The sequence below is a fragment of the Grammomys surdaster genome, unplaced genomic scaffold (genome assembly GCF_004785775.1).
Source record: "Grammomys surdaster isolate TR1022 unplaced genomic scaffold, NIH_TR_1.0 126086, whole genome shotgun sequence".
Classification (NCBI taxonomy): Eukaryota; Metazoa; Chordata; class Mammalia; order Rodentia; family Muridae; genus Grammomys; species Grammomys surdaster.
This window is the reverse complement of record NW_021620894.1, coordinates 1,625,905-1,652,499: the sequence shown is the minus strand read 5'-3', so window position 1 is coordinate 1,652,499 and position 26,595 is coordinate 1,625,905. Positions and strand designations below refer to the sequence as shown.

The 26,595-nt window shown below is 37.1% G+C and overlaps 3 protein-coding genes across 3 annotated transcripts; all 3 read right to left on the bottom strand.

The window, feature by feature from the left end:
- Positions 1–2,598: 2,598 nt before the first annotated feature.
- LOC114611207 (olfactory receptor 143-like) lies at positions 2,599–3,646 on the bottom strand. Its single transcript, XM_028755856.1, has one exon. The coding sequence runs from the start codon at positions 3,560–3,562 to the stop codon at positions 2,621–2,623; it is 942 nt and encodes a 313-aa protein (XP_028611689.1). The 5' UTR covers positions 3,563–3,646; the 3' UTR covers positions 2,599–2,620.
- Positions 3,647–12,198: 8,552 nt separating this feature from the next.
- On the bottom strand, positions 12,199–13,140 carry LOC114611216 (olfactory receptor 143-like). Its single transcript, XM_028755866.1, has one exon. It carries the CDS (start codon positions 13,138–13,140, stop codon positions 12,199–12,201), a length of 942 nt encoding a protein of 313 aa, XP_028611699.1.
- A 9,670-nt stretch (positions 13,141–22,810) lies between these two features.
- On the bottom strand, positions 22,811–23,767 carry LOC114611224 (olfactory receptor 143-like). The gene has a single exon (XM_028755872.1). It carries the CDS (start codon positions 23,759–23,761, stop codon positions 22,811–22,813), a length of 951 nt encoding a protein of 316 aa, XP_028611705.1. The 5' UTR covers positions 23,762–23,767.
- Between the last annotated feature and the right edge of the window lie 2,828 nt (positions 23,768–26,595).

Here is a 26,595-nt window from a genome sequence, read left to right as displayed (position 1 = left end):
ACTTTGATAGAACTGAGCCAAATAATTTCATGATTTATTCTGTACCAGAATATGATACTAAGTGAAATACAGAACTCAGTCCACATTTGTAACTAACATTCACTTTCTGGTGAAGTATCAAAGCTTTGTAGACATGAGTTTTACACATCTTATTCTATGTATTTACTAGATGTTGTTTGCCTATTAAAATGTGGGTTTTTGAGAAAATTTCAAACCATCTTGCACAACTCCATTTATCATGTTCTCTAATGAAAAAAATGGAAAAATCATAGGTGACATTGACAAACTAAACAATGTAGTAATCTATTATATTAAAATAAATTCCAATGCTTAATTCTCTAATACTTATCGTTTGAACTAAGTTGATCTAAAGATTGATTTCAGACGTATGTTTTCTCCAAGCCCATATTTTGAAACACAGTCTCTTGGAATTCATCAAAAGGGAACACAAAGGTTACAGTTTAAAGATTTACTGTACCATAAACAGGAAATATTCAATATTTTGTAGATACAACCTCAAAAGTGAAGCATTTCATCTTGAAAGAGGCTCATAATACTCTGGAAGCTATCAAAACTCACCATATTGACAAGGCAGTGCCCTAAGAACACACTAGCACTAAATAATTCCTGGAAGAAAGCAGAATGCAGAGAGCTGACTGCAATTTAGACAGAGAGCCTCGGTGAGGCAGTTCTAATAGACTATCATGCTTCTGCGGCTTCTTCAGTGAGGTACCTGCCTATGAATGCCATATTCCTGACAGTAACTTCTTGCCTAGGTAGGCCTACATAAATAACTCCAAATTAGCCATTGTTTCATGAAACCAGACTTGTTCCATATTATTTCTTTGGTTTGCCATCTGGAGTAAATAAAATCTCTTATTGTTTTCCTAGGAGAAGTCACAACATTCACTGAGAAGCACCTGCCCATAACTCACTCGTGGTTGTGATGAACAGTATGATGTATCTTCTGCCCAGAAGACACAATCATAAAAGTGTAACAGAATGCAAATTTTTATTTCTGCATTTTGTAAATAAATAATTTTCTGTCAAAATAAAGATATACCATGTAACAGACTTCTTAAAATATAAGTGTAACTTTGGAAACAATGAGGTGACTCACCGGAAAGTTTAACCAAATTCCTCATTCCCAAATCAGAAAAATCACTAATGAAAAAGAAGAACATAAAACATTATTTTGACACTCACCATGCTTGTTGACACTTTAATATAAGGCTCTTGTAGGAATGTGTGCATTTTAAAAATTTTACTTCAAATCTCTATAGATAAGCTCTCTGCAACAGTGATCGATATTCTTATAAAACCCTCAGTCTTGTGATAGTCTATATTCTTACAAATCCCTCAATCTCTTTGATAGTTTATATTCTATACAGTCTCCCAACTGCAACCACTGGGAAGCATTCCCTGGAAGTACACTATATTCCGTCAGAATTTAGTTCTCTTCTGTGCATTTCCTTCTTTTCTTTCATCACTTTTTATGTTTATGAGTGTTTTTTGCTTGCATGTACATATGTGTGCCACATACATGCAGTTCTGAGCTACCATGTGGGTGCTGGAAACCAAACCTAGAACTTCTGAAGGAAGAGCCTATGCTGTAATTCATCTATGTCATATCCACTCGTCTACTCAATATGTTTCTTTGTAAGATACATAAATTCTAAATTGGATTTTGAATTATTCATTAGATAGCCTTACAGAAATCACAAAGGCATTTATTCATTTACATTATAGATATAGAGAGAGAGACTGAGAAGAGAAGTAGAGAATTCTTTTGCTCTTCGGAGTTAAACTCACAAACAAGGACATATACAGATGATATCCCTAAGCACTAAGCCCAGCAGAGTTTGTTTTACAGGAGTAAATCACCTCCTTCTTTTTATTTTTAATTTTTTTATAACATACCATTCGTCTGTGGCAACAGAGAAAATACCCCAGATTTTACCATGAACCTTTGTTCTTTGTTATATAGTCAAGAATATATGTGTTTCTTAAAAAGGATTAGAGACTTAGACCCAATATCAAGAAAACAAAAGTGACAATTTCAGTTTAATTCATAACAAAACATAATTATGATAATATATTATCAGAACTGTGGGAGTTGAGACACAGAAGTGGGCCTAATACATATTCAGATAACTCTAAAAATAAAACCTAACTCCAATGAATTGCAAACTTCCATCACAGGTTTGAAGCTAAAAGCCTAGAATAAGAACCACACTAAAAGAGACACCAAATAACTCCTGAAATTGTGGTAGTTCTGACAAACCTACAGTTTTTCTCACTTTACCATTTTAAAATATGTTTGTAGGTAACAAAACCTTCAAATCAGTGACAAGTTTTCGAAGTGACTTCAAAAAGTGAGAAAGAAATGGACTACAAATAACACATAGATTATTAGCACAATAGGTTCATAGTCTGACACAGATAATAACTATGCTCGTGAATCTGGGAGTATCAAGGCCCAAAGTAGTCACACCCAGATTTACAATTCAAGATAAAAGAAAAAAGAGGGTGCAACAGGAATCATATTGATTTCGCAGAAATATGAGGAGAAGGAAAAAGAATAAAAGACAATGAAAACAAACCAGCTAAACTAGCTTGATTATCTTGTGATTCTCTTTAAAGTTTTCTTCACAGCAACTTTAACATCCTTGTTCCTAAGGCTGTAAATAAGGGGATTCAACATGGGCACCAAAAATGTGCAAAATACTGAGAAAAATTTTCCCTGACCCACAGTTTCAGCAGATGATGGCTTGACATAAGCAAGCAGCCCAGATCCATAGAAGAAACTAACAGTTATAATATGAGATCCACAAGTGCCCAGGGCTTTGGACCAACCCTTACCTGAGGACATATGAAGGATATTGAAAAGGATCATAGCATATGAGACTAAGATAATGAGGCTACATAAAATGATAGCTGTACCCACCACAGCAGTACTCACAAGTTCATTGACATAGGTGTTACTGCAGGAGATCCGTAGGACAGGAAAGATGTCACACATGTAGTGATTGATGATGTTGTTATTACAAAAGTTAAGCCTAATCATTAAGCCTGCAAGGACCAAGGCACTAGAAAACCCTATCAAATATGATACAAACATCAGCACACCACAGATCCTAGGTACCATGATAGCCTTGCACAGTAAAGGCTTACAGATGGCCACATAGCGATCATAGGCCATGACTGTTAGCACATAACTCTCAGAATGGGCAAAAAAACAGAAGAAAAACAGCTGAGTCATGCATCCTGTAAAAGGGATGATATTCTTCTCTGAAACGAAACTCAGCAGCATTTTGGGTGTAAAAACAAATGAATAACAAAAGTCAATGAAGGACAGATTGAAAAGGAAAAAGTACATAGGAGTGTGGAGATTTGAGTTTAAGAAGATAAGACTCATTAAGCTCAAATTACCCACCACTATAACTGTATGGTTCACCAAGAACAGGAAAAACAGGGGCAACTGAAGTTCAGGCTTTTCTGTCAGTCCCATAAGAATAAACTCAGACACTGAAGAGTCATTTTCTGTAGCCATTTGCTTCATGGATCGCCTCTGGAAGAATAGAAGGTTATACTACCAAGTAATTCATCTTTGACTCCAGAGGCATAAGCTTACATTATTGGCTTATAAGCTCATATCAAAGGTGCATATAGCAAGCCATACAAAGATCGCCAACCGTTCATGTCAACTCTGAGGAGCCCTTATTTCCCTTATATCCTCCTAATAATGCCTGTATCTGCCCAGAAAGCATGCATTTTCAATGTAATTCCATCACTTTCCTTATTTTTTACTAACAATTAAAACTGTAAAGAGCAATGCATAAAGACATTTATACAGCATTCATAATTTTCATAACTTTCAGTTTCCAGATACATAGTCAGAACAAGGATATTTTTGTGCTTACTTTTATTCACCTGGAACTTCTTTGCTGTTTGGATCTCTTAGAGTCTTTCTCCTTACTCTACTGAGATGCCCAAGTACTCAATAATAAAAAAAAGTTATACACATCAGCACAAATGTATTTATGAATTATCAGTAGAGGTACACAGGGAATTTCTGTTTGAAATTTTCTCGACAAATTTCATTTCACATACACAAAATAAATATCAATCTTATAAGTCTCTAAAGCTTTGCCTCAGTCAAATGAGAATATGTATTTCAAGGCCAAGATTTCTGAGAAAATTCATTAGGATTGCAGGAAATTATTCTCTTCTTTATGATTTTCTCCCTGTTGGATGTGTGCCTGGAGAGTCTTAATTAATAATGTGTGCTTCCATTCAGTGCCATAGAACTAACATTGCACCTTTGGAGACTCAAAGTTCTAGTCAATTTGTTACTTCCCACTAGGGGTACTTAATCCCTTTGTCAGGGTTATGAGTGTTCCTCTTTGTCCTTTTTCTCTATGCTTTGTAAAAGAAGAGTGTCCAGGAATATCTTTATCTGCCATTCTTAGTTTTCTGATTGTAATAATACATATCAGATCAATGGTTTAATACTATACAATAAATTTCTACAAAGCTGTTGAAAAGAGAGAAACAGTCTCTCAAATCAGCCTGAATTTATACTCTACTTCCTAACTATGAAAGTATAGATTTCCATGTACCTTGATTATTTATAGTTACATCTATGTATTTTATGCATGTCTACAAAACAGGGGGAAAGGAGGGCTTGAGTTTTGGACCAATGGTAAAGTTTTTGCTTACAGAAATCTGTTGGGGATAATTATGAAAAACTAATAACAAAATTATTAAATGAAATGGAAGTGATATCTCACTGCTGTTACGAAGGCAATGGACATAAGGTGATAAAATATATTAGACAAAAATTAAGACACCACCGGGTAAATGTTTGTGACCTATCCTGTTTTTTCCCTATCCCTGACAAAGAGTGGAGCAAAGACTGAAGGAAAGACCATCCAGAGACTGCCCCACCTGGGACAGATGCCAAATCCAGACACTATTGTTGATGCCAAGAAGTACTTGCTGACAGGAGCCTGATACAGCTGTCTCCTGAGAGGCTTTGCCAAAGCCTTACCAATACAGATGTGAATGCTTGCAGCCAATCATTGGACTGAGCACCGGGGACCCCAATGGAGGAGTTAGAGGAAGGACTGAAGGAGCTGAAGGGGTTTGCAATCTAATAGGAAGAACAACAATATTTAAAAAACCAGACCCCCCAGAGCTCCTAGGGACTAAACCACCAACTAAAAAATACATATGGGTCCAGCTCTATATGTAGCATCTGGCATCAATAGGAGGAGAAGCCCTTGGTTCTGTGAAGACTCTATGTCCCAGCATAAGGGACTCCCAGGACAGTGAGGTGGGAGTGTGGGGAGCACCCTCATAGAAGCAGGAAGGGTGGGATTGGGGGTGTGTGGAGGGGAAACAGGTAGGAGGATAACATTTGAAATATAAATAAAATAACCAATTAAAACTGTTAAAAGTAAAAATATAATAAATGTATTATGTAGCAGTATATTTCCTACTACATTGAACTCGGTATTTTGGGAGGAGCTAATGTAGGAGGAGTAAGGAGAGGAAGAGGAGAAGATAGAGGAGGAGCTAGGGTAGAGGGAAGACCGGAGAGAGGAGAACATGGCAGCGGATATGTGTGTGTGTCTCTAGCAGTCTAAGATAGTTGTGTCATATAGATTAGGTATTGGGTTATACCTCTAATTGTGTGGGCATCTTGTTATTGAGCATTACCAAACATATAAAGCCTTTGGATAATCAAAGCATTAGAGTCTCATTTTGACTGGGTACTGTGTGGATGGCAGGATGGTTTGGGCCCAGCCCAGGCTTGTGGAGACAGCGTAGAAGATTGGCAGAGCTATCCCATGCTGGCATCTCGTGAGTGGCAGGGCCAGTGTCTCTGGCCTCCTGAGCCAGTGGCCTGAGCCAAGCAGCAACAAGAATATGCTGCCACTTGTGGCCTCAGTCCTTGCCTAGCCAGGAAGATGGCATCCCATAACCACAAGACAGATTGGGTGCTGCCATTGTAAATATTAACCCCGACAGTATTATACATAAGAAAAGACACTGGGAAAATGTTTGTCCCCTATCATGTTTCACTTTCTTGTACATATACACCAAAGCTCTAACCTGGTCACATTTGAATGAAATGCACTTTTATTTTGGTGCTGTTGCCCTATATAGAAAATAATAAGTAGCATGCTTGCCTCCTTATTCCATGCCAGTCTCTCCTCCGATCACCCACACAAGTCAGTTGGAGCCAATAAAATCTCTTTACACATTGTAAAATGTGTTATGGATACCATTAGAGATCAGAAAGCAAGACTCTGAAGTATAATGTTTTGGCATGGTAACTACATTAAATGAAGAACACTGGACGAGTGAAGAAATGAGAGTCAACAATAACAATATGTTTTCAAATTAGTTAAGAATGAATATGAAGGAACAGATAGCTTGAGATATAACACGGCTTCCTTCTGTAAGACACTAACAAATTCTCCACCAATTGTTTGCATCATTTACATTCCCCTGAGAAATGAGTGAAATTTTCTAATATTTTTAGTGTTCTGTTCTTTGCTATATCCATATTTGTCATGGTTTCTTACTTTAATCATTTAAGAGATGACTGCCAATATTTTCTTGTTTTATTTTTCAAGTTCTTATTCTTGTAATTCTTTGAATACTTACTAGTAAACAATAAATGCCAAGAAAGGTAACTCCAGAAACTGAATTTTGCTGAAAATATTTCGCATCTCTTCTTTGTCTTGTTTTAACTCAAAGTTCTTTTGCCAAATAATATTTTATTCTATAAATGTTCCCTTCACTTATACAATGTGTATTGATAATATCAATCTACTACTATTGCTCTCCAAATACACTTAATGCTCCAATTTCATCTACCTTCCAGTTTTATATCTTTTTATTTATGGACTTTTATTGCTATTAATAATCCCTGAGTCTACTTATTGCTGCGCATATGTATATGAGTATGTTGGGTACCCACTAGGGCATTAGGAACCAATCACTGGCCACTTCTAAAGGAAAGCATACATTTTCCCTTCAACAGGCATATACTGTCAATAATTTGTCAGATAGGCATGTGACATCAGAGGCACTTCTCCCATCCCAAACACACACAAAAATGAAAATAATCATTTAAGTTCTATTTATTGTAGTAAAAAGGGACAGACAAATAACAAAATTGTTTGTGGGCAAACTTCACTAATTAATCTTACCCTGAAGGTTTAGATCACAACAATATACCAAATTTGATATCACAGATATATTTATATCACAGATATAAAGTGCAGTTCACTAAAATTTATTTTCAGATCAATAGTAAGTTTTGTTAATACTTTCAATTAAATATCCTATCCACAACAAGAAAGATGTTTAGTAATTATCTCAGGGCAGAAGAAAAGTGATAGTTTTTCCCCTGACTTAAAACAGTTTTTCTTTCACCTAGTTCTTGTTCATATCATTTCCTTTTTTATAATATGGGTGAATTTGTGTTCATATACAAATAAGCCATGATGCACGTGTGAAAAATGGAGAACAACTTGAAGAAATGAGATGTCTCTTTCAACTATGTGGCAAGTCATGTTACCTACCAAGCCATTTCTCAGGCCACATTAACGTTATAAAGGTCAAACAGAAAGAGAGAAAAATAATATAAACAATTAAGAAACATCATCCAGATAATATGCTTGAAAGTTGCTTATGTAGACTTCCAGTACTACCCAGTCTAATGTTGAAAACCACCTAAAGACGGAGGGGAGATGGCACCAAGGGCTCATGAACTCAGGGAAAGCATGTTGATTGGTTTTTATGGATATAATGGCTTAAGTTATCTAACACAAGGACTTTTTTGTTATACATCTTTTTCTTTTCTTAAGGTTCATTCCTATAATGTCTATTCTTGGTTGTCAACATGACCACATGTGACAATCTCTAAGGTGTTTGGGCACACCTGTGAAATTTTTGTTTTGCTTGATGGATCATTTCAAGTCGGATGATCCACTTACAATCCAATTCATTGATATATGAAGACATACCTTTAAATCATCTCTCATCTGGGCCACACTTTCTGTGGGAAATCTATACAAAGAAGGAGGAAGAGGGAAGCTATCTCTTTGTTTGCTTCTTCTTGCCCTCACTTGCAAATCCATTCCCTCATTGGCATTAGAGCCTACTTCTGGTAATTTCAGTGTATATTTAAGACCAACTGAGACATCTAGTCTCATGGACTAAATAACTAATGGATTCTTAGAACTTCTGAACATAGGTTGCCATTGTTGGATAAGCTGGTTCACAAAGTGTGTGTGTGTGTGTGTGTGTGTGTGTGTGTGTGTCTGTGTGTGTGTGTGTGTGTTTGTTTACGTACGTGCTGAGAGCCAATTTGTCTACTTCTGTGAAAAACTGACTGCCTGTGAGACAGTCAAGTCAGGCCAGGGTCTGCTTGGCAGATTTCCTGGTCTTATGACACATGGACCAATAAGAAGAGATACACATGAAGCTCAAGGTGAGGGCCTGAATGTTCTGTTATTCTTGGAGGAAGGAACAAGGAGTAACAAGGAGGCCTCTGGGTGGGTATAGATATTGAATGTATGTCAGCTGTTGTCTCTGCTGGCTTGTGACTTTGTTTCCCTCAATGCTGTAAAGTATATAAAGCATAAGAGAATAAAACTTGAGGTTGCCGCAGCACTGATTGGACAGCCATCCTGATTTCTAACCTTTGTCTCTGAGTCTTTTTTTCTGTCTTTCCTATGAGCATCCTCACAAATCCATCAGAGGACTGTCTGGAATCATTCTGGCCAGACAAGTACACCTACAAATACATACGTTATATATGATAGATAGATGATAGACGGGTAGATGATAGATAGATAGATAGATAGATAGATAGATAGATAGATAGATAGATAGATGATAGATAGATAGATGATAGATAGGTGATAGATAGATAGATAGATAGATAGATAGATAGATAGATAGATAGATAGATGATAGATAGATGACAGATAGATAGATAGATAGATGACAGATAGATAGATAAATAGATAGATAGATGATAGATAGATAAATAGATAGATAAATAGATAGATAGATGATAGATGACAGATAGATAGATAGATGACAGATAGATAGATAGATAGATAGATAGATAGATAGATAGATAGATAGAGATTTATTTTACAAGTCCTGTTACTGTTACTCTGGAGAACCTTAACACAGATGACAGTGGCATACTTTTTAATCCCAGCACGTGGAAGGAAGAGGCTGACAGGATCTCTGAGTTGGATGCCAGCATGTTGTAACAAGTGAGATTCAGAAGTATAGCCAGGGCTACACAGTGAATCTTGACTAGTAAAAAATGCTTATTTAAACTTAGGAAGTAAATGTATCTTTTTCTTTTCCACTGAGAACATTTTTTTATTAATGTTCACCAAAAAACACTTCATATATATCTATATGAATATACAAATATGATGTTACCTGGGTTATAATTACTGTATGGACAGGAAGCAGAACTCCCAAAAAAGCATCTAAAAAATAATGCTGTGTTTTTCTTACCTTTCCATGAGAGCATTCGGGTAAAAAAAACACCCTCACAATGCAGAAAACATTTTAGTAATCTATTCAATATTAAAATAAATTCCTATGTTGAGCTCTCTGATATGAATATTTTTTTTTGTTTTTTTCAAGACAGGGTTTCTCTGTGTAGCCCTGGCTGTCCTGGAACTCACTCTGTAGACCAGGCTAGCCTCGAACCCTCGAACTCAGAAATCCGCCTGCCTCTGCCTCCCAAGTGCTGGGATTAAAGGTGTGCGCCACCACCGCCCGGCGTCTTTTTTTTTTTTTAATGAATAATTTAAGTTAAGCTGATTTCAAGTTTTTAAGACATTTTTTCTCTAATCTCACATTTGAAACAAAAATCTCTTGGAATCCTTCACATATCAATGTAAAAATCACCGCTGAAAAATTTACTGTACCATAAACAGGACATATTCAATATTTTGCAGAGACAGCCTCAAAAATGAAGCATTACTTCATGAAGAATGCTCATAATTCTCTGGAAGCTTGTAAAACTCACCATATTGACAAGGCAGTGCCCTAAGAACACAGTAGCATGGAAAAGTTTCTGGAAGAAAGTAGAATGCAGAGAGTTGACTGCAATTTAGATAGAGAGCCTCAGTAAGGCAGCTTTAATGAATTGCCATGTGTCTGTGGCTTCTTCCACTAGATACCTGCCTATGAATCCCATATTCCTGCCAGTAACTTCTTGTCTAGACCTACATAAATAAAGTGAAAATAGCCATTATTTCACCAGGTCAGACATGTTCCATATTATTTCTTTGGTTTTCTATCTGGAGTAAATGGACTTTATTATTGTTATTTTCCTAGAACTCACAACATTCACAGAGAAGCATCTGCCCGTAACTCACTTATGGTTTTGATGAACAATATTGATGTATCTTCTGTACAGCAGACACAAGCAAAAAAAAGTATGACAGAGTGCAGATTTCGACTTCTATATTTCATCAGCAAATATTTTTCTCTCCAAATAAAGATATAACATGAATCAGACTTCTTAAAATATATTTGTAAGTTTCGGAATAGTGTCATGCCTCACTAGGAAGGCTTGACCAAATTCCTCAGTCCTACCACAACAGAAAAAAATATCACTAATGGAAAAGAACAACATTAAAAATAATTTTAATGTTCATCATATTTGTGACTCTTTAATATGATGCTCTTGTAGGAAAGTGTGCATTGTTTTATTTGTACTTCAAATTTCTATAGATAAGCCCCTTTAATAATCATCTGCATTTTTATACAACCTCCAATTCTGTAGTAGTCTATAGACTTACAGTCCATCTAATCTCTGTAATTAGCCATATTCTTATACATTACACACCCAATCTCTGTGTTAGTTCATAGTCTCTTACATTCTCCAATCTTGTAATCTTTGGGAACAATTATTCTTAAGTTCACTCTATTTCTTTAGAATTCCATGTCATTCTTATGTATTTTTTTCAAGAGTTTTAAGTCATTTTTAAAATGTGTAGTGTGCTTTTGCATGAATTTATATATATATATATATGTGCCACATACATGCGTGGCACACATGGAGACACAAAGGTGGCACTGAGTCCCTTTGAACTGACTTTACAGGAATTTGTGGTGAGCTATGATGTGGGTGTTAAAGACCAAGCCTAGGTCTTCTGAAAAAGAGCGTATGCCTTTATTTACTAAGCCATCTCTTTTACTCCTACCCCTATTCATTTCTCCATAAGATACACGAGGTACTAAATTGGGATCTGCATCATTCATTGTATAGCCTTACATAAGTCATAGAGGCATTTATTCAACTACATGACATAGATAAATAGATAGATGATAGATAGATAGATAGATAGATAGATAGATAGATAGATAGATAGACACATACATACATACATACATACATATATACATAACTGTAAGTAGAGATTTATTTTGGAATAAATCTCTTTGGAATTAGAACCACAAACAAGGGAATCTGTCAACAATATTCCTAAGAATAAAGCAGGTTTTGCTTTTCAGAAGTAAGTGTCCTCATGCTTTTTATTTTTATTTTTATTTTTAAAACATGGTATACATTTGAGGCAACACAGAAAATAACCTAGACCTTAACATGTATATCAGAATTGAATGATTTGAGATATTTAGTAGAGAAGTAGGCCTCATACATGCTTAAATAAATATCTATAAAAATACCATATTTTGACAAATCACAGACTTCCATCATATCTTTGAAGATAAAAGCCTAGAATATGAATGATTCTCAAAAATACACTGGATGATGACTAAAATTTTGGGAGTTATGGTAGGCCTACAATTTTTCTCATAATTTCGTAAATCTTTAGGTCATAAGAACATCAAATCAGAGAATAGTTATAAATATAGCTTCCCAAAAGTTAGAAAAAATGAACTGCAAAGAATACATATTTGAGATTATATAGCACAAGATCAGCATAAATCTAAGCATAACAAGCCTCAAAGCAGGCACATATATTTACAATTCATAATGAGAAGAAAAATGAGATCACAGAAATCAAATTGACATTGTGAAAATATAAGGAGGAGAAAGAAGAGAAGATGAATAATGGAAAAAGACCCAGCAACTCACTGGGGACAGGGCTCTGAGAAGCACCACTGGTTTGATTAACTTGTGATTCTCTTCAAGGTTTTCTTCACAGCAACTTTGACATCTTTGTTCTGGAGACTATAAATGAGAGGGTTCAGCACAGGCACCAGACATGTATAAAACATTGTGAGAAATTTTCCCTGGCCCACAGTCTCAGGAGATGATGGCTTGACATAAGCAAGGAGCCCAGATCCATAAAAGAGACTAGCAGTGATGATATGGGACCCACAAGTGCCCAGGGCTTTGGACCAACCCTTACCTGAGGACATATGAATAATATTGAAAAGGATCAGTGCATAAGAGATTAAGATAAGGAGGCTACATAAAATGATAGCTGTACCCACCACGGCAGAGCTCACATGCTCATTGACATAGGTGTCACTGCAGGAGATCCGAAGGAGAGGGAAGATGTCACACATGTAGTGGTTGATGATGTTGCTACTACAAAAGTTGAGCCTAAACATTAAGCCTGTGAGGATCATGGCACTAGCAAATCCCATCATATATGACATAAACATCAGAAGACAACAGATCCTAGGTAACATGATAGCCTTGTATAGTAAAGGCTTACAGATGGCCACATAGCGATCATAGGCCATGGCTGTCAGCACATAACTCTCAGAGTTCACAAAAAAGCAGAAGAAAAACAGCTGAGTCATGCATCCTTTGAAGGATATGGTGTTCTTCTCTAAAAAAAACTTCATCAGCATTTTGGGGGAAAAGACAAATGAATAACAAAAATCAATGAAGGACAGATTGAAGATGAAAAAGTACATGGGGGTGTGAAGGTTTGAATTCAAGAAAATGAGACTCATTAAACTTAAGTTTCCCACCATGGTGGCAATGTAGTTCAGCAAAAACAAAGCAAACAGGGGGAACTGGAGCTCAGGTTGATCTGTCAGTCCCATAAGAATAAACTCAGACACTGAAGAATCATTTTCTGTAGCCATTTGCGTCATGGATGGCCTCTGTAAGAATAGAAGGTTATACTACCAAGCAATTCATCTTTGACTACAGAGGCATAAGCTTACATTATTGGCTTATAAGCATGTACCAAAGGGGCATATAGCAAGCCATACAAAGATCACCAACCATTCATGTCAACTCTGAGGAGCCGTTATTTCTTCTCTAACCTCCTACTAATGTTTCTATCTGTCCAGAAACCATTAATTTTTAATGTAATTCCATTCCTTTCCATATTCTTTACTAGCAAAACTGAAAAGAGCAATGCATAAGGACCTTTATACAGCATTCATAATTTTCGTATCTTTCAGTTTCCAGATACATAATCAGGACAAGAATAGTTCTTTGCTTACTTTTGTTTACCTGGAACTTCTTTTCTGTTTGGATCTCTTAGAGCCTTTCTCCTTACTGTACTGAGATGCCCAAGTACTCAATAATAAAAAAAAAAAGTTATAGACATTAACACAAGTGTATTTATGAATTCCCAGAAGAAGTACACAGAGAATTTCTGTTTGAAATTTTCTCTACAAATTTCATTTCTCATACACAAAATAAGTATCAATCTTATATGTCTCTAAACTTTGCCTCAGTCAAATGAGAATATGTATTTCAAGGCCAAGATTTATGAGAAAATTCATTAGAACTGCCGGAAATTATTCTCTTCTTTATGGTTTTCTCCCTGTTGCATGTGTGCCTGGAGAGTCCTAATTAGTAACATGTGCTTCAAGTACCACAGAACTAACATTGCACCTTTGGAGATTCAAAGTTCTAGTCAATTTGTTACTTCCCACCAGGGATATTTAATCCCTTTGTCAGGGTTATGAGTGTTCCTCTTTATCCTTTTCTTCTGTATTTTGTGTAGTATTAGTCAGGGTTCTCTAGAGTCACAGAACTTATGGATACTCTCTATATAGTAAGGAAATTTGTTATGATAACTTACAGTCTGTAGTCCAACTCCCCAACAACGGTCAGCTGTGAATGGGAAGTCCAAGGATATAGTAGTTGCCTAGTCCCATAAGGCTAGTAGATTCTAACTCATGTGCTGGCAAGTAAATGCAAGTAGGTGAAGAAGAGCAAATCTTCTTTCTTCCAATGTCCTTAAGTAGGTCTCCAACAGAAGCTGAGCCCAGTTAAAAGGTGTGTTCCACAATGCCTGGATCTGAGATGTGTTTTCTTCCAAGCTAACACTGAACTCAGAGATCTCCTTGCCTTCGTCTCTTGGAATTCATAGCTACTAGATCTCAAGATCTCTATGCCAAGATCCAGGTCATAAACTTGTATCTCATAGATGAGCCTTCCAACTCTGAATTGTAGTTTATTCCTGATATAGTCCAGCTGACAACCAGAAATAGCCATTACAATCCCCTCTTGTCAACTTGACACAAGTAATATCTCATATTCATATGAAACAATAACAAGGTCATGAGTACACCTAACGTGATATAACTATTCCTTGTACAATTGCAAACACATTTGTACATTACAATAGGGCAATATCTCTTGGGAATATTCTTTTAGTATCTCGACTTAAATACCAATTGATGCTAAAGAAATTGGAAGAAAGCGAATAGCTATACAAATGTGTTATTAACAAAATAAATCAGAAGCATTCATATTACTTTATAATCTTCATTTCTGCAACTGGTTATGTGGCCTTTGATGCCATTTATAACTACCTTCCTCTACTACCCATTCTGTATTTCCTCCACACTCTGTAAGCACTTCAGCAACTCTTGGCTCTTTTCCTGGAGGAGTGACCCATACCTTCATTCCTGATGGGTCTGTTTCCTTTGTCATCCTGCTTGGATCAGGCTGTCTTAGTTTCCCATTAACTTTAATCTCAGGACATGGTAATACTAAGAGACACCCTAAGAGATCTGCATGCTAGACATAATCCTTACCTCCATTGTGGAGAGGCAATCTGATTTCCCCATGGAAATCTGGATATATCACCTCTCCTAACACTATAATTCTAAGCCTGTTGGTTTAAGAGCATTAAAAGCCCAAAATGACCAGGGGAAGTCTGGTCTTCCAGTTCAATAGAATATTTATTATCACTCCTAGTAGGGGCACTCCACACTTTGTAACCAAAACTTTTAGGTCAGCAGAATCTATGTTTGTGGGGAAAGGAAGCAAAAATTTTCCTAGAGTATCACTAGGAGTGATAGTGAGTGAACTCTTTTCCACCCCTTGAATCCTGGACCCATGGATCCTGACTATGAGAGAAATTGTTCATTTAGTGGATGCTAATTCAAAGCACATACTGCTTTCTGAAGAACTCTGTCCCAGCCCTCCATGCTGATGCCACCTAATTGGTGCTATAACTGCATCTTCAAAAGGCCATTCCATCTTTCTATCAGACCAGATGCTTCAGGATGATGGGGAACATGGTAAGAGCAGTGGATTGATGATGATCATGGGGCCCACTGTCACACTTCTCTGGCTGTGAAATGAGTTCCTTAGTCAGAAGCAATACTAGGTAGAACACCACGGTGATGGATAAGGCATTCTGTAAGTCCACAGATGGTGGTTTTAATAGAAGTATTACTTGCAGGAAAGGCAAATCCATAACCAGAATAAGCATCTACAACAAAATGTTGTCCTTTCCACAGGGGAAGTGGTCCAGTATAGTCAACCTGCCACCAGATTACTGGCTGGTCACCTTAAGGAATAGTGCCATATCTAGGGTTCACTGTTGGTCTCTTTCAGATCTGATATTCAGCAGCAGCTGTAGCCAGCTCAGCCTTGGTGAGTGGAAGTCCATGTTGTTGAGACCAAGCATAACACCCATCTAGGCCACCATGGCCACTTTGTTCAATGCTCATTGAGTGTCCATTGAGCAATGACAGAGATGGCTGAGGACAGAGGCCGACTGTCCACAGAATGGGTCATCTTATCTACTTGATTATTGAACTCCTCCTCAGCTGAAGTCACCTTTTAGTGAGCATTTACATGAGACACAAATATCTTCACATCCTTTGCCAATTTGGAGAGATCTATCCACATACTTCTTCCCCAGATGTCTTTCTTACCAATTTTCCAATCGTGATCTTGCCAAGTCTCTAAACATCCAGCCAATCCATTGGCTTAGGTCCATGAGTTGGTAAACAGTTGTACATCTGGCCATTTCTTCTTCCAAGCAAAGTGTAACACCATGTGTATTGCCTGAAGTTCTGCCCACTGTGAAGATTTTTCTTTCACCTGTTTCTTTCAGGGTTGTCCTGGAAAGGGGTTGTAATGCTGCAGCTGTCCACTTCTGGGTGGTGCCTGCATAACATGCAGAGCCATCAGTAAACCAGGTCCTATTTTTCTCTTCTTCAGCCTGCCAATCATAGGGAACACCCCATGAGGTTACAGGTGCATGCTTGGCAGCAGATGGCAATGTAACAGGAGTAGAAACCACAGGCATTTGAGCACCTTCTTGATGCAACTTGCTTGTGCCTTCAGGACCTGCTCTGGCCCAATCATGTACATACCACTTCCATTTGATCATAGACTGCTGCATGTCCTACTTTATGACTTGGAGGGTCTGATAACACCCAGCTCATGATGGACAATTCAGGTCACATGGCAACTTGGTGTCCTACTGTCAAATGTTCAGTTTCAACTAAGTCCCAATAGCAGACCAAGAGCTCTTTTTCAAAGGGAGACTAGTTATCTGCCGATGATTGTAGAGCTTTTGCTCCAAAGTCTGAAAGGTATCTTCTGTGATTCACCTACAGATGCCTGCGGGAGGCTCCAAGCAGCATCTCTATCTACCACTGACACCTCAAGTACCATCGGGTCTGTTGAATCATATGGTCCAATTGATAGAGCAGCCTAGACATGTTGACGAGCCTTCTCCTGTTTCAGGCCCCACACAAAGCTAGCATCTTTCTGAGTCACTTGGAAAAGAGACCTGAGTAACACACCCAAGTGAGGAATGTGTTGTCTCCAGAATCCAAATAGACCTACAAAACATTTCTTGGTGGTGGGAGGCGCCAGGTGCAATGACTTATCTTTCACCTTAGAAGGAATATTTCTGCATGGCCCATGCCACTTGACTCCTAAGAATTTCACTGAAATACATGGTCCTTGAATTTTGGTTGAATTTATTTCCTCTGATATGTGTTATCAATGAGTCCAAAGTGGTTCCTAATTCCTGATTACTTGGTCCAATCAGCTTAATGTCACCAATATAGTGCACCAATGTGAGATTTTGTGGAAGAGACAGAAGATTAAGATCTCTTCTAAGTTATGACACAGGGCAGGAGAGTTAATATATCCTTGAGGCAAAACTGTAAAGGTATATTGCTGGCCTTGCCAATGGAAAACAAATTGCTTCTGGTGCTCCTTATGGACAGGTACTGAAAAGAAGGCATTTGTTGGCTAGATCAATAGCTGCATACTAGGTACCAGGAGATGTGTTAATTTGCTCAAGTAACAAAACCGCATCTGGTATAGGAGCTGCAATCGGAATTACTATAAGATTTAGTTTTCAATTGTCAACTGCCATTCTCCATGAACCATCTGTGTTCTGCACTGGCCAGATAGGAGAGTTAAAGGGAGATGTGGTGGGAACCACCATCTATGCATCATTCAAGTCTTTGATGGTGGCAGTAATTTCTGCAATTCCTTCAGGAATACCGTACTGTTTTTGACTCACTATTTTCTTCAGCAGAGGCAACTCTAAAGGCTTCCATTTAGTTTTTCCAACTATAATAGCCCTCACTCCACAGGTCAGGGAATCAATGTGAGGATTCTGCCAATTTCTAAGTATATCTATCCCAATGATACCTTCTGGAACTGGGGAAATGACAACAAAATGTGTTTGGGGACCTATTGGACCTACTGTGATTCAAAACTCCATTAATCACCTGTCCTCCATAAGCCACTAGTTTAACTGGAGGGCCACAATCAATCTCCTGGGATCAGCATCAATTCAGAATCAGCATCCAATAGACCCTGGAAAATCTGATTATTTCCTTTCCCCCCGCAGTGTACAGTCACTCCTGTAAAAGGTCATATGTCCCTCTGGAGAAAAACTGGAAAAAGGCTAACAGCAAAACTTTTAGGTGTTTTAGCAAGATTTTCTTCTGGGGAACCTGGCCACCCCTTCATTCAAGGGGTTCTGGGTCTGCAAACCGACTCAAATCTGGAAATTGATTCTCTGGCTGAGACTGCCTTTTGCCATGATCCAATGTAGCCTTTCTTTCATTTGTTTGAGAATTTTTTGCTTATACAGATTAAACAGATATGCAGGATGCTTCCTGTCTATTTCATGCCTGAAAACACCATGACTGATTAGCCAGTACCAAAGGTCCATACGAGTCATGCCATTATAAATTTCACCTCTCCTGTGCTGACCATTATGGGCTAGGTCATTATAATCATTGTTTTCTCTGTGCTGCCCATCATAATAACTACGATCACTTTGTCTCTGGCTATTTAATGCTGCCACCTGGCCCTTGCTACCTCAGGGCACAGTTAAACCCACTGCATTTAATTCATCCAATTGAGCAGCAGCAAAACACTTCAAATGTGCTGATGCCTCTCTCTTATCAGTTTGTGTCTTATAGGATTCATGTCTTCTGGGTCTTTCCGTTGTGGAGGATTAGGTTTTCCACAATGTATCCACTCTAGCTTTGCAATTTCCCTGAGCCGTAAAATCCCTTCATCAACACTAAAGCAAGGGATGGATACCAGGCATCTCCAAATTTTTTTCAGTTGGTCATCTTTTGATAAACACTTCAGTCAACCACTCAAACAAACTTCTGACCCCTTATTTTTTTTTTAAACTGTGCTAGCTTCCATATTAAACCTAGATCTCTACTCAGAAGACCCATGTCAATAAACTCAGCCTGATGTAGTTTTATGTTCCTTCCACCATCATCCCACACTCTTAAATCCATTCCCACACATATTCCCCAGACTTCTGCTTGAATGAGTTAGCAAACTCACTAAGCTCTTTAGTAGTGTAATGCATTTCCTCATGGACTCCCTCTAGAGGCCTGTTTTTCCTTGAATCTGGTTATAGGTCTAGAAGAAACTATTGGTGGGCCTTGTGAAAAATCAGTATTGTCTTGTCAAGCATTTTCTTCAGAGAAAGTCACTGCTAATTTACCAGACTCTGAGGGATTAATTTTCCTCATGTGGAAAGGGCATTATTTCAAGGGGTGGGGCTGAGGGTACTACTTCCTCAGGTGAGGAAACCTTGAGAATCTGAAGATCCAACATTCTCAGCTTCAACAGGGTCTTCCCACACATCCCCATACCGTATTATAAGATCCCATTCTTTGCCAATTAATGCCCTTACTGTAACTGCTGATACCTTTCGAGACTGGGATTTGAATTTTCGATGTATTTCAGCCAACTTTATAACGAGGGATTCAGTTTGATTTTCGGCAACTCAGCCCTGTGGCTGCTGAACAGAAGATTCTCTTCAAGAGCTCATTTAGAAACCTTGAGATTCTTCATTTGCATCCGGAGCCCTTCAATTTTATCACACAGCTCACTCTTTTCCTTCATCTATTTTTCCAGAGATACTAAGAGCAGCAAGCTAGCAAAAATCGTTTTCTGATTTTTCCCCCAACTTGTAGAAAGCTTGGTATACGAGGTCACCTAATTCATTGCCAGTTACCATTGATGAATCAAAATCATCAAAAGCATCAGCTTCTTTAAGTTTGAAATATAGTTTCTACCATGGGTCTTGAATATTCTCCAATCTCCCAGGAGAGAGAGCATCTGGAGAGGTTTAAGTAGTTGAAGGTACTGGTTCATATTTTATGCATGCTTATTAAATAGAAAAAAAGAGGGGCTTGAGTCTTAAACCAATGGCAAAGTTCTTGCTTATAGTAGTCTGTTAGGGCTAAATATGTAAAACCAATAATAAAATTATTAAATCAAATGCAAGCGATATCTCACTGCTGTTATGAAGTTGATATACATAATGTATGTAAAAATACATTGTACATAAGGAAAGACACTGGGTAAATGTTTGTTTTCTTACCCTGTTTCACATTCTTGTTCAGATTCATCAGTATTCTAACCTGGTCACATTTGAATGAAATACACTTTAATTGTGGTGTGGTTGCCCTGTGTAGAAAAAAAAAAAACAGCATGCTTGGTTCCTTATTCCATGCCAGTCTCTCCTCCACACCACGCACACATGTCAGTTGGAGCAAATAAAATTCCTTTAGACATTGTCAAATGTGATATGGATACCAGTAGAGATCAGAAAGCGACTCTGAAGTATAATGTTTTGACATGGTAACTACATTAAATGAAGAACACCGGAAGAGTGAAGTAATGTGTGTCAACAGTAACAATCTGTGTTTTCAAATTAGTTAAGAATGAATACCAAGGAGCAGATAGCTTGAGATATAACACCGCTTATATTTCTGTAATACACTAAAAAATTCTCCACCAAGTGTTTGCATCATTTACATTCCCCTGAGAAATGAGTGAAATTTTCTAATAGTTTTAGTGTTCTATTCTTTCCAATATTCATATCTGTCATGGTTTCTTGTTTTAATCATTTTTAATAGACGATTACTAATAATTTCTTGTTTTATTTTTCAAGTTCTATTCTTTTTGCAACTTTTGAATGCTTACTAGTAAATTTTAAATGCCATGAAAGGTAACTCCAAAAACTGAATTTTACTGAAAATATTTCGCATCTTTTCTTTGTCTTGTTTTATGTCAAAATTCTTTTGTTAAAAAAAATGCTTTTTCCTATGAGAGTTTCATTCATTTATACAATGTGTATTGGTGATAACAATCTACTATTACAGCTCTTTAAATACACTTGATGCTCCAACCTCCTCTTCTTCCAGTCTTATGTCCTTTTGTTTATGTACTTTTATGGTATTAATAATCCCTGAGTCCACGTAATGCTGCTCATATGTATATGAACATGTTGGGTATCCAGTAGGGCATTAGGAACCAATCATTGGACACTCCTAAAGGAAAGCATATATATTTTCCTTTAACCAGCCATCAACTACCAATAATTAATCAGATAGGCGTGTGACATCAGGAGCACGTCTCCCATCCCAAACACACACAGAAATGAAAATAATCATTTAAATTTTATTTATTGTAGTAAATAGGAATAGACAATAAAATTATTTGTGGAAAAAATTGACTAATAAATCATATCCCGCATGTTTAATCACAACAATGTACCAAATTTGATATCACAAATATATTTATATCACTGATACATAAAGAGCAGTTCACAAAAACTTATTTTCAGACCAGTAGCCAAAGAGTTCTGACAATACTTAATAAGACAAATATCTTATTTAATGATTTATACCACAAGAAAGATGTTTAGTAATTATCTCAGGGCAGAGGAAACATGATAGCTTTTCACCTGACCTAAAACAGTTTTTCTTTTTACTTAGCTCTTGTGCACATCATTTGCACTTTGTTTATTCTGTGGATGTGGGTGAATTTGTGTTCATGCACAAACATGCTATTATGCATGTGTGTAAAACAAAGAGCAACCTGCAGAAGAGAGATGTCTCTTTCAACTATGTGGCAAGTCACATTACCTACCAAACAACTTTCTCAAGCCACATTAAAGGTCAAATAGAAGGGCAAAAAATAATAATATATTCCTGGTACACATCAAAGCCCAAAGAAGGCATTGAGCCCCCTTGAATTGTAGTTACATGAATTTGTGGTGAGCTACAATGTGGGTGCTGAAGACTAATCATTGGTCTTCTGCAAGAAGAGCATATGTCTTTATTCACTAAGCCATCTCTTCTATTCCTGCCCCTATTCATCTCTTCATAAGATAAATAAGGTACTAAATTGAGATCTGTATCATTCATTGTATGGTCTTACAAAAGTTATACAGGCATTTATTCAACTACAAGACATAGATAGATTAGATAGATAGATAGATAGATAGATAGATAGATAGATAGATAGATAGATGATAGATAGATAGATAGATAGATAGATAGATGAGAAGTAGAGATTTATTTTGCAGTAAATCTTTTTTAATTGGAACCACAAACAAGACTATCTATCAGCTATATCCCTATGCATTAAGGAAGTTTTGCTTTTCAGAAGTACACTCATCTGTTTTATTTTTATTTTTACAACATAGTACCCATTTGAGGTAACACAGAAAACAACTTAGACATTAACATCTATTATCAGAATTGAAAGATTTGAGACATTGGGCAGAGAAATAGGCCTAATACACACTCAAATATCTATAAAATTAAAACCATAGTTTAATAAATTAGAGACGTCCATCACAGCGTTGAAGCTAAAATCATTAAAAAGAGACTGGATAATAATTAAATTTGGGGAGTTATTCCAAGCCTACAATTTTTCTCATCATTTCCTTTATGGAATATATCTGTAGGTCATAATACCATCAAATAAGGGAATAGTTAAAAATATAGTTTCCAAAAGTTAAAAAGAAATGAATTGTAAAGAATACATATGTGAGATTACATAGCACAACACCAGCATAAATCTAAGCATATTAAGTCGCAAAACAGGTACACACATATTTACAATTCATAATGAGAAGAAAAATGATATAGTAGAAATTGGGTTCAACTTGTCCAAATATAAGGAGAAGCACAAAGAATAAAAGATTGGTAATGAAAAGGACACATTAACCCACTGGGGACAGGGCTCTGAGAAGCACCACTGGTTTGATTAACTTGTGATTCTCTTCAAGGTTTTCTTCACAGCGACCTTGACATCTTTATTCTGGAGACTATAAATGAGAGGGTTCAGCATGGGCACCAGACATGTATAAAACATTGTGAGAAATTTTCCTTGGCCCACAGTTTCAGAAGATGATGGCTTGACATAAGCAAGGAGCCCAGATCCATAGAAGAGACTAACAGTTATGATGTGAGACCCACAAGTGCCCAGGGCTTTGGACCAACCCTTACCTGAGGACATATGAATAATATTGAAAAGAATAAGTGCATAAGAGATTAAGATAAGGAGACAACATAAAATGATACCTGTACCCACCACAGCAGAGCTCACAAGCTCATTGACATAGGTGTCACTGCTGGAGATCCGAATAACAGGGAAGATGTCACACATGTAGTGATCGATGATGTTGCTATTACAAAAGTTGAGCCTAAGCATTAAGCCTGTGAGGATCATAGCACTAGCAAACCCTATCAAATATGAAACAAACATCAGAAGACAACAGATCCTAGGTAACATGATTGCCTTGTATAGTAAAGGCTTACAGATGGCCACATAGCGATCATAGGCCATGGCTGTCAGCACATAACTCTCAGAGTTCACAAAAAAGCAGAAGAAGAAAAGCTGAGTCATGCATCCTTTGAAGGAGATGATGTTCTTCTCTAAAAAGAAACTCATCAGCATTTTGGGGGTAAAGACCATTGAATAACAGAAATCAATGAAGGACAGATTGAAGATGAAAAAGTACATGGGGGTATGAAGGGTTGAATTCAAGAAAATAAGACTCATTAAGCTGAAGTTGCCCATCGCAGTGGCTGTGTAGTTTATCAAAAAGAGAACAAACAGGGACAACTGGAGTTCAGGTTGATCTGTCAGTCCCATAAGAATAAATTCAGACACCAAAGAGTCATTTTCCATAATTATTTGCTTCCTGTATAACATCTGTAAGAATAGAAGGTGACATTACCAAACAACTTTTCTGACTCCAGAATGATAAGTTAAAATTATTGTTTTACAACCTTGGGTTGAAGTAACACAGCAAATCATAGAAAGATTCTCAGAAACTCATCTTAATTTCTCAGGAGCCTCTATTTCCTCTTTACGCTAACTGTAATATGTATATCTGTCCAGAAAGCATGCAAATAAACATCTGAGTTAGTTATAGTAATTTCCTCTCTTTCTTTTGTCTTTACTATCAGTTAAAACTGAAAAGGACAATACATAAAAACTTTTATGCAGTATTTATATTTTACATACCTTTGGGTTTTAAGATACAAGTCATAGATGACTTTATGCATACCTTTGTTCTCCTAGAATCTTCTTTAGTTTTGGAGCTCTTAGACCCTCCCTCTGTATAGTACTGAGAGGGCCAAGTATCCAATAATAAAGAAAATTATACATAGCACCACAAATTTGTTTATGAACTCCTAGAAGAATTGCACAGGGAATTTTTATTTGAGTTTCTTGGCAAATGTGTTCTCACATACACAAAATGAAATAGCAATCTTACATAAGTCTCCAAAGCATTGCCTCACTCAGATGAGAATATCTATTTTGAGGACAAGATTTCTGAGAAAAGTCATTACAATCACAAACAGTTACTCTCTACTTTATGACTACTTCCTTGCTGGATGTGTGCCTAGAGAATCTTAATTAGTGAGCTTGTGCTTCCATTCCATGCTACAGAACTGATATTGGCTCTTTTAAGATTCAAAGTTTTACTTGATTATGATTTCCCACTAGGAATCCCTAGTCCCCTTTGCAGAGTTGTGAGCTTTCTTCGTCTTCCTCCTCTGTGCTTTGTACAACTCTACAAGAAGGGTGTCCAGCGACATCCTCACCTGCCATTTGTAACTTTCCTATGGGTATCTCTGATTGCAGTTATGTATATTAGACTAATTTTTTAAATACTGTACAAAAATAAATTCTACAAAAATGTTGAAACGATAGAAACAATCTCTCAAATCAGCCCGAGTTTATATTCAGTTCTCCACTTCTTTAGACTTACATGACCTTTAATTATATATAATTATACCTGCATATTCTTATGTATGCCTATAAAACAGACTCAGAAAAAGGGGAGGAGCATGAGTTGTAGACCAATAAAAGCTTATAAAAGTCTGTTGGGATTCATGCTGTAAAAACAACAATAAAATTACTAAATAAAATTAAACAAAATTAAAGAGATATTTCATTGAGGTTTGGATATGAAGATGTTGCACGTGATGTTTTAAAACTGCATTAGGCAGCACAATATCTGGGCAACAGACTACCCTCCATCCTGTCAGAATAGATCTTCTTATCCATAACCCAAGTTATTACTTAACTACCTTTCATTGTCCCTTCTGGGATGCTCTTATCTCCAATTTGCAAACCCACATGTCCACATTGTTATAGCTCAGCTAACTCATAGTGGCTCTCCTTTCTCCTCTCCCGCATGTTCTTCAATTCCATGGCGGCTTCTTCCTTCTTCTTCTCCCAAGTTCACCAAACCTTAACTCCACCTGTTTCTTCTGCCCAGCTACTAGCTGTTGATATCTTTATTCACCAATTAGAATTAACTTGGGCACAGGGTCCCAGGGGCTATGTGCAGGCTTGTGTCTTGGGGACCACCACTTAGTATCACAATAGACAGTAAAAGACTAAACCTCTACAGTAGTCTTTTCAGATTCCATCATCCTAGGTTTCTAGATTAGTCCAGAGATTGCAGTTCTCTCTCCTTTCTTTCCCCCACACTCTCCCTAATCCTTCTGTCACCCAGTTCTCTCCCTCCAAACACCCCTTATATCTATTGTGTTTCCCCTTCTTATTGAGATTCATGCATTCTCCCATCAGTTCTCCTTGTTACTTACCTTTTCTCATTCTGGGGATTGTAACATGAATATTCTATACCCTATGGATAACATCCACTAATAAGTGAGTACTTACCATGTTTGTCATTCTGGGTCTGGGTTACTTCACTCAGGATGATCTTTTCTAGTCCCATCCATTTGCCTTCAAATTTCATTATTGCCTTGATTTTAACAGATGAGTAATAATGCATTGTGTAAATGTACCACATTTTCATTATCCATTCTTTAGTTAAGAGACATTTAGATTGTTTCCAGTTTCTGGCTATTATGAATAATGCTCCTATGAACACAGTTGAATAAGTGTCCTTTTGGCAAAGTTGGACATTTTGGGGGAATGTGCCAGAGTTCTATAGCTGGGCCTTAAGGTAGATATATTTCCAATATTCTGAGAAAACACCAAATGGAAATACACAGTGGTTGTCCAAGTTTGCACTTCCACCAGCAATGGAGAAGTGTTGTCCTTGCTCCACATTCTTGCTAGCATGAGTTGTTGTTTGGGGTTTTGATCTTAGCCATTCTGACTTCCGTAAGATCCAGTCTCAGAATTCTTTTCATTTATATTTTCATGATTATTAAGGATATTGAATATTTCTTTTAAGTGTTTCCCAGACATTAAATATTCCTCTGCCATGAATTCTCTGTTTAGATCTATACTCTTTTTTTTTTAAATTTCATTATTTGGCTTGTTGATGTCTAATTCCTTGAGTTTTTATATATTTTGGATATCAGCCCTCTGCTTAATATAGGGTTGAGTAGGACCTTTTCCCATTCTGTAGGCTGCGTTTTATCCTTTGATGGTCTTCATTGCCTTAGAGAAAATGTTCAGTTTCATGAGATCCCATTTATTTACTGTCGACCTTAGTGCCTGAGATGTTGGTACTCTGTTCAAAAAGTTGTCTCTTGCAACAATGCATTCAAGGCTAG